Source organism: Aspergillus pseudoviridinutans (genome assembly GCF_018340605.1).
Source record: "Aspergillus pseudoviridinutans IFM 55266 DNA, scaffold_4, whole genome shotgun sequence".
Classification (NCBI taxonomy): Eukaryota; Fungi; Ascomycota; class Eurotiomycetes; order Eurotiales; family Aspergillaceae; genus Aspergillus; species Aspergillus pseudoviridinutans.
In genome coordinates, this window is record NW_025091284.1 from 3202011 (window position 1) to 3216798 (window position 14788).

The 14788-nt window shown below is 51.9% G+C and overlaps 5 protein-coding genes across 5 annotated transcripts; 2 read left to right on the forward strand and 3 right to left on the reverse strand.

The window, feature by feature from the left end:
• Positions 1-308: 308 nt before the first annotated feature.
• On the forward strand, positions 309-1899 carry Asppvi_006549 (uncharacterized protein; the record flags this gene model as incomplete). The annotated part of the gene is made up of 2 exons (XM_043302450.1): positions 309-739; positions 807-1899. 2 exons carry the CDS (start codon positions 309-311, stop codon positions 1897-1899), a joined length of 1524 nt encoding a protein of 507 aa, XP_043158385.1.
• A 1359-nt stretch (positions 1900-3258) lies between these two features.
• Asppvi_006550 (Zn(II)2Cys6 transcription factor) lies at positions 3259-6124 on the forward strand (the record flags this gene model as incomplete). The annotated part of the gene is made up of 4 exons (XM_043302451.1): positions 3259-3653; positions 3724-3835; positions 3917-4647; positions 4702-6124. The coding sequence occupies 4 exons, from the start codon at positions 3259-3261 to the stop codon at positions 6122-6124; spliced, it is 2661 nt and encodes an 886-aa protein (XP_043158386.1).
• A 630-nt stretch (positions 6125-6754) lies between these two features.
• On the reverse strand, positions 6755-9853 carry Asppvi_006551 (uncharacterized protein; the record flags this gene model as incomplete). Its single annotated transcript, XM_043302452.1, has 1 exon — positions 6755-9853. The coding sequence occupies one exon, from the start codon at positions 9851-9853 to the stop codon at positions 6755-6757; it is 3099 nt and encodes a 1032-aa protein (XP_043158387.1).
• Positions 9854-10517: 664 nt separating this feature from the next.
• Asppvi_006552 (uncharacterized protein) lies at positions 10518-10849 on the reverse strand (the record flags this gene model as incomplete). The annotated part of the gene is made up of 2 exons (XM_043302453.1): positions 10518-10694; positions 10742-10849. The coding sequence occupies 2 exons, from the start codon at positions 10847-10849 to the stop codon at positions 10518-10520; spliced, it is 285 nt and encodes a 94-aa protein (XP_043158388.1).
• Positions 10850-12296: 1447 nt separating this feature from the next.
• Positions 12297-14600, reverse strand: Asppvi_006553 (kinetochore-associated Ndc80 complex subunit NDC80; the record flags this gene model as incomplete). Its single annotated transcript, XM_043302454.1, has 2 exons — positions 12297-14462; positions 14556-14600. 2 exons carry the CDS (start codon positions 14598-14600, stop codon positions 12297-12299), a joined length of 2211 nt encoding a protein of 736 aa, XP_043158389.1.
• Positions 14601-14788: the final 188 nt, after the last annotated feature.

Consider the following 14788-nt stretch of genomic DNA (forward strand, 5'->3'; position numbering starts at 1 on the left):
CCCTCTCCTTTCCTGTTCCCTTCTCTGTAAACTGCTCCCCGTCTCATTCTCCATCCTTCTACCATACTACTATCCTCGCTCGTGTGTTATTATCTGTTATCATCGTTGTTAATCATCTACTCTATATTAACGGTTTATTGTCGTTGATTCAAGTAATATTACTTCGCGTGATTATCTTTAATTTCCGAACTGTATTTTTGTTTGGTTGTTCTTTACTACTATACCATACCCATATCTCACCTGCTTCACTGATTGTTCTTCACCCCGTATATTATTACTTTTCATCCACAACCCTATTTCCTCACATTATGCCTTACAATACTCGCCGCAAGTCGTTGTCTCTTCCTTCGCTGGGTATTCATCTGCCCAATTCATCTCGTCGGTCCCCTTCTGCGTCGAAACAGCCGCACGCGACCGACGATCAATTGCCGCCATCTAAAAAAGTAAAGAGGTCGCACGACTCGGCATCATCATCACCGGAGCCTTCGCCATCCTCAACTTCTTCCACAGATGCAAAGGACCGGCAAACAATACGGCCGAACGGAAGGCGCGGAATTTATGAGCATACGCCACCTCCGTCCCCTACGGACGGAACCGCTGCGCCCAAGATCGACACAGAAGGTATCAACGACGACATCGTCGTGGGTGTGATCGAGCAACTAGAGAAGACGGGAAATCGCCCTCACCTTGTTAAGGAGCTCGCAGCCGTTCTCGTTAACCTCAACGAGAATGTCGCAAAGTACGCCGTCCCCTTCTCTTCAAACCGTCTTGTGCCTGAAAGCTAACAGTCTCGCTTTTGCGTCTAGCTCCGCCAATCCCGCTGCTCTCTTGTCTTCGCGACTGGGCACATACATGAAGCGCCCTTGGACTGCCCTGGCGCCGTGCCCTATTGCAAAGGAATTAATTCCTATACATCCGCGCAAAGTGTATTACTACCTCACGACATTACCGCGTCGGCCTATTCCCGAGAACTCGGATGATGTGATTATTCCAGGTGTGGATGGGAAAGACTTCACGCCCAGCGTTTCCAACGCTGACCTGGATGATGAGGAGATGTTGGCACGGGAACGATCGCTTAGTCCTGAGGTCGATTTGTCCTCGCCTGACTTCGAGGAAGAGAACATCGATCGTAGTGCAGGACGCCCTGGCCACAGTTTCAGTGAACATCACAGCCATGCGCGCCTCATGCATTCGAATCGCGCCGCATCTCCGCCGCTGGAGGGCGATGAGAAGGAGTTCACGCAGACTGCCAGTGCTGTTCGCGAGCGGGCCTCGGAGCAGAAAGCGGCCACGGAGAAGTCCTCTGCTCTTTCGGATGCTCTCAGCGAGTTGGAAAACGGAGTCATTAGCTTTTCGGAGACCTCAGTTGAAAACAGTCCTCTTTCCTCTATCAATGAGGAGCGCCTGCCCGATCACGAGGACAGCGATTACTTTTCACACGGAAACTACCAGGTCCAACAGCGGCTACAACAGCAGCTGGAGCTGGAGCAATTTGATACCGATGATGTGGCTGCGTCGGCCCTCTTCGGTACCTCTCCTTCCCCATCGCTCGCGTCGGTCGCATCGTCACTGTCGTCAGGGACGAGTGCCGCGTCCGATGACGGTCTTGAAGTTGAGGACCGTGCGACTGTTCTCGCCAGCGCTCTCCAGATCAGCCTTCCCGAAGATCCTAGTGTTCGCTCTGTCTCGACCCTGAAGCGATCTATTGACATGTTAAATAGTGAACTTCCAGATATTGAGATGAAGATGTCGGAGCTAGCTGAGCAGGAAGACAAATTAGTGCTCCCTGGGAGAATCCAGGATATGGATATGGACATGGTCTTTGATTCGTGGCGGGAGCTGCAGAATCCGGAGACTGTGGAAGTCGACGAGCTCGACGAGATGTTCGGTGAGATCTGAACATCTCGCAAGCACTTCAGTCGCCAGTCGCGATAGATTAACCTCTCGCCTGGGTGACTGCGACGGTCCCCAATCCATCGTATGCATTGCGGAGCCTATGACTCTTTGCTTGCATCCCACCGGTGTCACTGCGCCCGTCGGAACTTGTTTTCTTTCTCCACTCCGCAAAGACAAATCCTCCCTCTACTTCCTCGCACCTGTGGCTGCGAGGGATATCCTTGTTATAATCTTGTACGTCCGTTATCTGTTTAATGCGCGCCCCAACGTTCCGCGTTTGCTTGTCTCTGCACCTTGCCACCTATGTGGCCATTGTGCCGGCTTCATTGTACATATATCTATCGTCTTTTTGGGTTTCCGTTATACGGCGGTTCGAATATTCCCCAGCTGGTCTTGATGTATCTATGTCTTTCCTATGTTCTTTTCGACCACAAGTTATGGAAGAAAAATCATTTTGCGCTTCATGCAAAAAGCAAAAGGGAAAGAAGCATTTCTCAAAGAGGAGAAACGGTTAAAGAAAATGGGAGGAAGCGAGATGCGTTTGACGGTTTGATGCCTCTCCTATGTATGTTGTCTAAATGAAACATCATCACAAAAAACATTTGGATCTCTATCCTCTTAGAAGCTGTTGTTGAAGGGATCATTATTACATCCTATGATGCTCCATCCCTAGGTAGTCTATTATCTATCTCTATCTCTATATTCTTATCGCAAGGAGGGGAGAGCTTATCTATCCCTTTTTCATCAACACGGAGAAAAGAGTCAGAGTTCTAGCATCATTTGTGGTTTTGGGATCCCTTTTCCGGGCTCTTCCCCTCCTAACTCTCAGAACTCCCGTCCCGTTTGTCCTTAAAAAGGATAACGAAAGTCTCGACTCGGTCCAGAAGATAACTAGGTACTGACTTTTCGATCGGCCGCCCTCTGATTGGCGCCTGTTTCTTCTGCTCCCACGCCACACTTTTGTCAGTACTATTAGGCAGTGGTTCCTTTTCCTCTTGTGTTCCCTTCCTTCAGCGGTTCTGGTCTCTTTCTCCTCGTGTCGGTTTCGCTTTGGCTCTTTTTACAATTATAACATACTCCACGTCACATACGATTCATGAATGGCAGTGATTTGGCCTGTTTCTTAACCGCCTCTTCTTCATACTGGTCCTGGAACAGCGTCGTTAGTTGGCTCTGAATCGTTACACAATGCCCATTCTATTGTTGGCCGCTCTAGACTATTGTGGAACAGAGTCTTGATACTAAGACGCAAACGCCTGGAGCCAAGACTTTTTTCGATCAACTCACCTGGTCAATCTTATCCGGATCTACATCCTCCTACTTCTACAGTTCAATCGTCGCCTCCGGAGAGGGGAAACTAGCATGGAAAACACTCCCTCCGAGTCGGGAAGTGCCGCGATGCGGGGCCAGATGCCTCTGCATCCGCCACCACCACCACTCGATCGCAGTCAAAAAGCGGCGACCAACTCAATGCCAGCTGTCGCGCCCAAAGACTCATCATACATGCAGCAGATCTCAAACCCGTCGTCGCTAGGTCCCAATCGATCCGGAGCGAATGAAAGTGCAAATGCGAAAGTCGCGATCCCCAGGCAGCGCTCGACTGTCGCCCCGCGCTACAGTCGCCGTGTGCCGCGAGCATGTGAAACCTGCCGAGCACGGAAGACGAAATGTAGCGGTGATACTCCTATATGCCGGCAGTGTAAAGAACTGAGGGTCACGTGTCGATATCCGGTGTCATGGAGGGAGAGAACAAAAGGGTACGTCGTGGGTCCGTCGTGTTGTGGGGGCTTAAAACTGATTCGTATGTTTTTCTTGCCACGGATGCAGGCAGTTGGATATATTGTCGGTCAAGACTCAAGACTACGAGAGTCTTCTGCGAGAGATTGGGAGCGTGGTGGATAGCCGACTTTCGGAGCGTATCAAGAGCACGCTGGACAAGGTAAGAGCCTGCGGCGCTTTTCATTGAGGAGTCTTCACTTGTACCGCGTTTGCCCCTACTGATCACCCGACTGTCAATTAGTATAACGGAGAGAGCAGCAATGGCCAGGAGAGTTCCCCGAATGATCCGCAGTCTTCGGTGACGCCCCAGGATGAAGACATGGAGCAGGATGAACCACCATCGTCCCCTTCGTCGATTGGTTCGCTAGACGCGATCGATAGGGTGGAAGAAGATTTGAATCGGAGTGAGAGCTCGAGGGCTACAGGGTACATAGGCAAGAATTCGGAGCTCACCTGGATGCAGAGGGTACGACGGGAGGCTGAGCAACGCGTTCGGAGACAGTCAGGAGCATCGGATACGAAGCCTGACGGTGACTTTGCTCTGCATGCCGTGAACTATCACCTAGATGACATGGATATCACCGTCCCAGGCCCCATACAAGTGTACTGGATGCCGCCACGCCAGGTGGCGGACCAACTTTTCGAAGACTACTTAACCACAGTTCACCCATTCTTCCCCATCATCAGTCGCACGCTGTTTAGTGCACAGTACAGGACCTTCTTCGAAAGCGCAGCGCGGCCCGGTGACAAATGGTTGGCTATTTTGAACATGATTTTCGCTATTGCATCCAAGCATGCCCATCTTGCACAGGCACCTTGGCGCGGAGACGAACGTGATCATCTTGTGTATCTGACACGGGCTCGCATCCTCAGCATGAATGGTGATACGCTTTTCAATCATCCTGACCTGCAGCAGGTACAGGTTGAAGGTCTTATTGCGTTCTATCTTCTTGCATCGGATCAGATCAACCGGTGAGTACTATAGCACCCAATATCCGCTTTCTTGTGGTAACTGACCCTTTCCAGAGCGTGGAGAATTGCGTCTTTGGCTGTTCGATCTGGCATTGCTCTCGGGATCAATATGAAGAACACCAGCGAGACGACACCCAGTATATCCAAAGAGGCACGTTATAAGGTCTGGTGGTGTCTGTATACGTTCGAACATATACTTGGGGTCATGACAGGCAGGTCAACATGTATCCTAGATGGTGTCTGTACGACGCCAATGCCCCTGCCCTTCGATGAGGAGCAGCTACGGGAGCCGTTCGCGGCCAAGCTTTTGGCGGATCAAGAAATGCGGGAGGCGTATGTGGGATCAGCGATGGCAAGTTCGTATGTTCGCCAAATGCCCTTGAATCCACCGGGTGGCAGAGATGCTCAACTCACGGACAAGCCACGGGACGCCCAATGGCTAAAGAGTCAGCCCGCAAGCCAGGCCTTGTGCTATCTATTCTACACCGACCTGGCAGTGATCAGTCAGGAGATTGTCAACAGGGTCTACTCGCCAGATTGCGTCAACACACCGTGGGCCCATATTGAGAATCGTATTGGGGATCTTCGAGCGAGAATCGATCGCTGGCATCACACTCTTCCCGAGGTGTTTGACTTTGTCCGCAAGACGGACGACCAGGATCAAGAACTGCTCCGTTTGAAACTTTTCCTGGCGTTTCACTTCTACAGTGCTCGAATTACCCTTGGACGACCATGTCTGTGCCGTCGTGATGCACGTCCGAGAGATCCAAGCAAAAAGCCGACTTTTAGTCACAGCATGGCGGAGATATCGCTCGAGTCCGCTTGTCGGATGCTCGAATTGCTACCCGACGAGCCCAACGCCATTAAGCTCTATCAGATCTGTCCCTGGTGGTGCATATTGCACTACTTGATGCAGGCCGCGACTGTCCTTCTACTCGAATTATCCTTCGGCAATATCCATATGCCTGAGGAGGAGCCAAATTTCTTGGCGGCCGCCAAAAAGGCCGTCCGCTGGCTCTATGCGATGTCCGAGTGCAGCGCCGCATCACGGCGTGCATGGCAGCTGTGTGATAGCAATCTCCGGCGGATTGCTTACGGCATGAATTACGACGTCAGCGACATGCCCGAGTCTGTCTACGAGACGAGACCAGCCCAGCCCATGAGCATGCAACCCTCTGGCTCCAATCAACAAAACACCAATACGACATCAACACCCATGTTTTATAATGCCACGGACGACCTCAGTCTTCTAAACCCCAATGCCGCTGACGGGTCCCAGGGAGGCTACCAATACTACCAGAATCCGCCTCCGTCTGCGGTTTCGCATTCTCAAATGATCCCCAACCTTGATCTGCTGTCCTCGGCCAGCAGCAATCCTCCCGGAGGCGATGCCTTTTTCCCGTATGACCCGATCAGTGGGGAATTTATCCGATCGTTCTTCCCGGCGGCCGCCGACGAGGAACCATGGACGCATTGAAGAAACATGTAATGAATGTATTGGCCGTCTACTCTTTCCTTTTCTTCAACCTATCACAATCCACTGGCTTGTCTTCATGTTCTGAGTTAATCGTCACTTGACCCAACGAATATCCTCACACTGCCTGTTTCTATGTCAAAGGCTTTCTTTGCTGATTCTGTGCACGATTTTCTTCACTTTGGGTGTTCAGGTGCGGCGTTGATTTTGTGGGGGGCGCAGCCAAATTGCGAATAGAAGTCATGATTGGGCGAGTATGGGTTGGCACATGGTAGATGCGGCGAGGGACGGGCTGGAGTTTCTGTGATTTCCCCTTTGGAGTCTAAGCTAGGCTTGTCTTTATGATGCTTCACGATGTGTTATGAGCCATGGGTGGTGTGAACGAACTGATACCATGATTTCGGGACTTGGTCACGCGTATGGCGTACGGCGTGTAACTGAATAATATCAGATACATTTATGGGGATGTAGCCAATTCGAAACTCGAAAAATGAGAGTATGTTGCGATGATCATTCTGAACGAGCATTTGTCCTAGTATAGCATATAGATATATGTACATGAGAGAAGCGGGATCTATGTAGACGCCATTAATCGAATGGCAGATATGAGAAAAAAGATATGTACAATTAATATTACTTGTTCGGAGTGTAGTCGCCCTCTCTGCCCATCTTCTTTCGCTCCTTCTTCTTCTCCCTGTGCATGCGATACACGAGGCCCCCGAGTTCCCTGTTGATTTCCCTCCACGGCACCTGGAAAGCCTGGAACTGCCGGATACAGAATTCCACGACTTCAAGAGCGGGGTTCGTTGCTCCCTGGCCGGACGTATCGAGGTTCGAGTCTTGCTGCTCAAGCTGGCCGGATTGTTGACGCCGGCGAGCCTCATCAAACTCGGTGTACTCCTTCACCGCCTGCTGCGCGATGATGCGGATGGTGTTAGGGTTCGGCAGGACGGCCTTTTTCTGCGTCTGCGCGAAGTATCGCGGGTCGAAGTGTGGGTCGCCCTTGCGCGGATCGCGCTCGCGGTGCAGGTACAGGCGGGTGATGCCGCCTTCCTGGAGGCGGGAGAAGGTCGGGGAGCGGACGTCGAGGCACCACTGTTCCCAGAGGCGTTTGCCGGCCACGCTGCCCTGGGTGTCTACGACGGCGGAGAGCAGCGCGTGGAAGGCCGTGGCGGGGATGTAGGGGTAATTGCTGCGCGGGGTGGCTTTGTACTTGACGTGGGTCTTTTGGGCGATTTCGCGGAGGGAGCCTGGGATGGTCAGGAAGACGCGGCGGATGCTGTGGATAAGTCTGTTTTGGAAGCTGGTTCCGGATTGACGGGAGTCGTTGAATTCGCCGTTGAGGAGGCGGAGGAGAAGGTCCTTTGCGCGGTCCAGGTCGCTTTGCTGCACCGTGGAGGGTTGCTGCTTGATAGCGTGGTCCATCCGCACGATTGCTGCAGCCAACGCCGTGACGTTGCTGTATCCCCATGACTTCAATCGGTAGTCGCGGACGTACTCCAGCATCATAGTCGCGGAATCCCACTGTCCCATGGCGATTCGGAAGTTCAACAACGCCCGCATGGTGTTCAAGGAGAGGGGCTGAGAGAGAGAACGCACGACCGAATTACACAGTGCTTCGTTCTTAGTGGCGGTTGCGAATCGGATGATCGACGGCGCGAGGGCTTGGTTCCCGTATGCACTTGGAGGAATGGCAGGGCCGTCAATGTCGTTCGAAAAGAACAGCCAGTCCCCGAATGCAAACGCCCGTGAAGTTGTGACCAAGTCCAGCAATTCAGCTACTGTAACGATCGACATCTGTGGCATGGACGATTCAAACGGTTTGAAGGATTCCAGGCTGTCAAGGTCAAATGAAGGTAGACCATCAGTATCCGACTGGCCCACTCGCTCAGAGAACTCGCGGATGCGCTGCAACTTGCTCGCGTCCACTACTTCCTGAAGCATAGAGAAGGCGTCTAACGCATCTGAACACAAACGTCGCGAGGCAAAGAACCTTATGTTGTACTCCATAAGACCAGCGAATGCAGACGTGTCGTCGTACAGCTGTCCCGATGTTAACGATTCCACGTCTTCTTCCATAGGAGAGGTATTGTTACTCCACGGCGGAGTAACATGGGGAGTAGCTTTGAGCAGCGCCTCGAAGGCTCGAGGGTCATTCTCGGCATTGAAGCCTCCAGACTCGATGGCACGGATGACGAACCAGTTGGTTGCTTTTGCCGTCGGTCGCAACTTCGCATCAGCCGTGGGCGGGGCAATGGCGGGCTTGAGGCTTGATGCATGACGGAGAAGCGCACTTGGCGATAAACCGCGCCAGCCGAGACCCAGATAGACGAGATTTGGCAGGCTATCTAACAGCGCTGCAGCGACTTCGGCGCTGATCGTTCGTTCTCCTAGCCCGTTGAAGGGAGCAAGACCGTTGCGTCTCCGTGACGACCACTGACGGTCATTGTCTTCGGGACGACGCCAAGACACTTCTGCGTCCACGTTTGTCTTCCAAACTGACCTGGAAGATTCGATGAGAGGCTTCCAGCTTTCAAAGCCCCAAGCTCGAGAATCGGTCTTTGACCTCATTCGTTCTATAAGCCACACTCCTTCTTGAATATACCCATGTTCCACACAAGACCAGAGAATTAGCTCCAACCAAATCTCATGTCCAAGTTCCCGTACACCTAAATTGAAAGGGAGGTATGGCGACTCCTTGCCTGCAGCTGCAGCTTTTGCTGCAACTTCAGCCTCATGTGCCAACCAAGCCGCGTCCGTCAACACGCTCATGATGTGGGTTGATAAAAGATGCATTCCCGGCGGCCGAAAATTGACCCTATGGACACTCGGAGGATCGTACTTGTATACCCGGTCAGACACTGCGCCAGAATGGTGTAGACGAGCAAGGGTACGAAAGACGTAGGACATTGCCAGCTTAGACTCGTTCGGGGACGCATCAGCGGCATCGAGCACAATCGATCCCAAGCTTTGCCAGACTTCGGCCATCAAGCGCTTAGCGTGTTCATCTGCAAATGGGCGCTCCGTCCACGAGTCGAAGCTGGTCAGTTCCGACGCCGCTGGCGACTTTGCAATGTGGACGAGCTCGGAGGCCCTTTCCGCATGCTGACTGGTAAGCTCATCAAGCGAGACACCAGCGCCAGAGCCCCAGTCATGACTGGATAGAGGCCTGCGGGGTATCGAATACTTGTCAAGTGTGTCCGCGGCGTCCAGTAGCCGAGTCAGAAGAACATTCACCGCAGGCCAATTATTCAACCGAAAACCCAAGTATGCCAGTAAATCGATGTTCCCTTCAGTCCGAGCGTAGAAGAGCACTTTAGCTAGCTCGATAGTCTGCGCGAGACTCTCCCGGCTCATGGTCGTTGCGGCGTCGAACTCGGCATCCGTCACGGCGGCTTCCTCGGGGACTTTTCGCAGGGATGGCGGCAGGTAATGTTCTAATAGAGGAATCCAAGAATCGGGGTCCTCTTGTCTCGATTTCGGGCCCGACACTGGGCATCTCTTCTTCTCAAATTGAACATAGTCTCGCAGCAGCTGGCGGTCGACCACTGCCGCAGACCTCGCGGAGAACGGGCGACTCCATTGTCGCCTTCCTAGGGAGATTCCGCAGCTCGGTGGTTTTGGCCGAAGAGAAGAGGTGAATGAGCAACCGTACGAAGCTGACGGAGAATGGAACGAGGAGAACCTGCGGCCCAGACACGGCAGACGAGCTGGACCCAGGCAATTTTTCATGACACGGCGGAGGACGTTGCGGACGAAGCCTGCGGGAGGGAAATGCAAAACTTGATATGACCGTCCGAGAGACGTCTGCAGCGCATATCTAATCGTTTAGCCAATTCCACATTTCCAAACAACACCGTTACTAAGTCCTGTCGGTCACAATGTGAGGATGTGGGAGCTGTAGGTTTTTCTGATCTTCAGATGGATTTGCTTGTCGGCGGCAACGAAAAAGTAACTATCGCCGGCAGCTTTAGTCATCGGCCCTCAGCCAATCATGGCTCGGCTGTTTGTACTATCAGATAAAGCTGTCCGTGAAGCATCCGACTGTTCGATCCGAATCTACTTTGGTATCTGAGACATGGAAATGAGCTCCTTTTTATTCGGATTCCGTATGATAGTCATATAATGTTTCATAAACATCAACGCTCGATAACTGCGGAAATGATAACGAATGAATGATCCAACCGGCAAATCAACAACAGGACTAAAGTCTGCTTGTATAAAACAGATGCCTTCAAGCGATACAGATCCTTCAACTCTATTGGCCTTCTCCCTATGAGTTCACATGCGTTTAAACTTCCTAGGTCGGAAGATTTCAAATTCCTCAGCAGACGGCTCTCGGTGATCGTAGTCCCATCCAGGACCACCACCGTGAGGCCCTCGGTGCTGAGGTCTTTCACTCGGTGTGCAGCTTGCGCTTGGATGATGGCTGAAAGTGGACGAGCGCCAGGGGAAAGTTCCTGTGGGCCTCGGGCGTCTCGACGGACATGGAGTCGTGGACGGAGTCACGGATGGTGTGGCTGATGGGATGCAAGAACTTGAAGACGGTGTCCCCGAAGGCTGAATGGGCGCTCTGTCAGTTGAAAGTCAAGCTGGAGGATTGTCCACTTTTGGACTTACCGTATGGGAGGAAGAAACGGGAGTAGAAGGCCTTCCTGGTACACGAGCTAGAGCTGGGTTGACACACAGAGCCACGACGGCGCTGAGAACGATGGTGGAAGCTTTCATGGTGGCTCAGTAGCACAAGCTAGGCTTTTGCTCAATGTATATGAATGTTGGGATGATTTGGGCGCGATCCTCCTGTGCACAGCACGCACTGCTTGAATCTTGAAACTGGACTCATTTGGCGTCTTCAGTGGTCTATATACCTTGCAGAACTGCCTCCGCTTCCTCATGTTCTCATTTATCATTTGACAGACATGAAATTTATTGCTATTCTCTACCCGAGACGTTGATGGCATTATCTCCAATCGCTGGGGGCCTGGAGGGCCAAAGGCAGATCCAACAGCCGTGCAGCAGTTTTATTTAGAAGCTCGCGGGATCAACCCGACTTGGCAAAGATAAGAGCCGATCCTGAATATATTGCTATGTCTCAATAGGATGCCGATTGGTCGTTCGTCCCAAATGGCAAGGACCGACACGGCAGCTGTACGCAACACCTCGGGTGAGCATAGCCATCGGCCCCCAACGCTTCAATGAGATATGCCGATCACTCTCTCAAGGCAGGTGTTATACGAGGAATATTACCGCACTCAATCAGAAGCGGGTATAATGACTCGCTGCTGTTGGGTTGACGAATACCCAGCCAGCTGCAAGCCTTACCTGGCTCCGTGAGTAGAATGTTGGTTGCTTGCTGTGTGATCTATACGAGACTGGGAAAAGAGATTCCCGAGGTGGCCATACCCTGCGTTGGCAACGACTGGCGAGCTTGACGAATGAGCCAATCTTATGATCCTGCTGTGTGAGAGGAATACGAATCTCGTAAGCTTGCGCGTCCCTTCCTGTCAATCATTGCAGGAGGCAAGCGAATCAACAACACACAGAAATTAACAGGACATTGAGCAGAAGAGAGAGTCCTCCTGCCATGGACGTGATTTTGACCATGCGCTCGCAGGCTGGCTATCAAGGATGACCAACCCAAGGTCACTAGTAGTCGAAACCTGGTGGCAACCAGCGAGCAACCCTCGAAGCTAATGACTCCTCGCAATGGGGCAAAGGAGCCCTTGATGATCGGTCTGAGTACGTCCATTGTCTAGGCACACAAAGGGGTCACAAACTGATCAGGAAGAAAGTGAACTTGAGACAACGCGTGTGGAATGTGTATATACATCTTCGCCTAGTGATATCACAAACAGAACGGAAATCTCAACAATTTAGGAAGAAAGAGGTATCAATCGTCAATATCAAGAGCATCCCGACAATTCAGATTTAACAAGTCAACCCCCCAAGCCTATACCAGTCCAACAACGCCACAAACGGAAAAAAAAACGAATGACCCCGAGAGCAAATTCTCGATCCGCTGAAAGTCTTTTTGCATGGTCATCCTCGAATTCGAGTGAGCCGAACAGAAGTAACGGCACTGCCAATGAAGCAAGACAAAGGATAAATTTCCGCATGAACAATCGTCAATCATGACCATAGCTGAGCGTCAGCGGTTTTCGCAACTCAGATTTTCTCAAATCTGACCCGTGACATCCTCTGTCGCAGGCAATTCACCTCCAAGCTCCTGCTCCACTTCATCGACGACGAAGCTTTCATAGTCTTCTAGGCCCTTCTGGACGTGCACCTTGAATCGAATCACGTCGTTCAACATGCTTTCCACATTGGTATGAAGTTCCTCCCGTAACGCATTAGCCCGAAGTGTGAGCTGTTCGTACTCGATGTTGGTGTTCATTTCCCGCTGTTCCATCAACTGCACACTTTCGCTCAAAGTTGCTCGCATCTTGGCCAATTCCTTTTCCATCTTCTCAATTTGGGCGTCTGACGCAAGCTTCTGAGTGGTGGTGATCTCCTTCAATCGCTCAAACTCCTCCTCCGCAGCCCGCCGCTTATGCTCCAGAGCTTCAACCTCGCTCCGTTTCTCATCCATCGCTTCCTTGATGTTGTCTAGCAAATTGCGACGCTCCAAGTCATCATCAATCGCACGTTTCCGGCGCTCATTGATCTCCTTCCGAAGAGCCTGCAAGCTACTGCGCACCATACCCCGAAGATCCAAGTTGAGTAGATGCGCCGGGTGATAGCCTGTAAAAGGCTCAGCTAGCAGCCGGTCTGCCTCGGAAGAAATCCTGCTTGGCAGACCGCCAATCTGCGACGCGGAGAAGCTATTGTCATTGATGTTCAGACTGAGTTCGTAATCCTGACCCTTCGCATTGACGGCAGTGGAAGGAATAAGACTAGTCTGATAGCCGAGTGTGTTGTAGACTTTAACGATTTCCTCCAGATCCTCAAGTTTCCTACTAGCCTCGGCCTCCTTTTCCATGACCCTTGCATGCGTCTCTTCCAGCCGGGCTGTAGTATCTTCGAGACTCTTCTGCAGTCGATCCCGCTCAGTATTCATGCGATCGATATCCTGAATAGTAATCCCTTGTTGATCCACGCTGGACTGGAGGCTGGATCGCTCCTCTTCGGCTGCCTGAAGCTCCGCCTCAACCTTCTGGATCTCCTCCTCCAAGAACTTGATGCGATTTTCGTACTTCTCGATCTTGCCCTGAACATTCTGGTTGTAGTCCTCAAATTTCCGCTTATCGTCCTCCAAAATTCTGAAATGCTTATCCAGTTTGGCCATGTCGGGGGCGTTCTTCTCCAACTCTTCAATCTGATCGCGTAGTGCCCGGTTCTCTGCTTCCAATACTTGCATTTCCTTCACGTATTTCTCGTTCCCCTTCTCAAACTCCTGGGCCATTGATTCGATATGGGGCACAAGTCGTTTCTCAGCGGTCTCATCATCCTCATCTTCACCACCCTGCAGCCAGTCGTGGTACGCCCCGGTCAAAAAGCGGAAAATGATGCGGTCCCCGGACACGTCCACACCCATCTCCGCACAGGCCTCATCGTACTCCCCAAGCACGAACCGATCCATCATCTGCGCTAATTGCATCAACCAATGCAGCATACCCAGGAAAGTAGGCCAATTCTGGCCTCCTACTGCAGCGATTTGCGATTTGGTGATACCCTTCTCGAATGGGTAGCGCAGTTGCTTCAGAATCGGCGGGACCTCTGCATCCATGCTCTTCTGAAACCGATACCCTGGGTCGATGCGATGGTACAGAAACTGAAAGATGTAGTTGAAGTCCTTCTGGGTTGGCGATCGGAGTGTGTTCTGACCCAGAGAATGTTTCATCTCCAGCTCAAAGTTATTGTGCGTCAGGTATTCAAGGAGCTCCTGTCCAATTCTAGCCTGGAATGATCTATCCCTAAGAGGTCGTGGATCCCGAGGAACGCCGGCGGCATTGGGCACTTGGGTGAAGAAGGACTGATGTCCCATTGGCCCTCCCATGGATGGCCGCGAAAAGACGCTGCTTCTCCTTTGTAGACTCTGCGATGCAGAGCTGGCGGATAGTGAGCCTGGCGCATAACTTGGGCGACCAACACTGGCGCCGTGAAAAATGTTGCTGGATACGGATCGCCTGACTGACGAAAGTCCAGCATCGGCACCAAACGCCCCGCCGGATGAAGAGCGCTGGAAATTCGGTTGTTGAGGGCGACTTGCAGAGTTTAGTAGCGACATCGAGCGCGTGTGTTGTGAGGTAAAGGGAGGATTCTGATACCCAACGGAGCTCGTTCGCTTCAGGGCCGATGAGGGTTGCGGTAGGGCCGAATAATTTTGAACGCTCCCCAAAGTCTGTATCAAGAGTATGTTAGTCGCAATCAGTCACAGCGCATTGAATGATACGATGCCTCAAGGACATCGAGGAACAGGCACGGCTGCGCATACTTCTCGAGGGCGCCTGATACTGAACAATCCCGTATCCTGCGACATGATAAAGGAAGCCGCGACTGCGGCAATGAACTAGCGGTTAAAGCGAACGTTCGGAGGAGAAATGCCCCCAAATGGCAGAGGATCCAAGGATACAAAAAAGCCAAGAAAAATGAGTTGTGGATGCAGCAAAATATGAGACAGTCGACTTCCCCTCACATGAAATGATAAGGACGGGAGTTTGAAGCGTT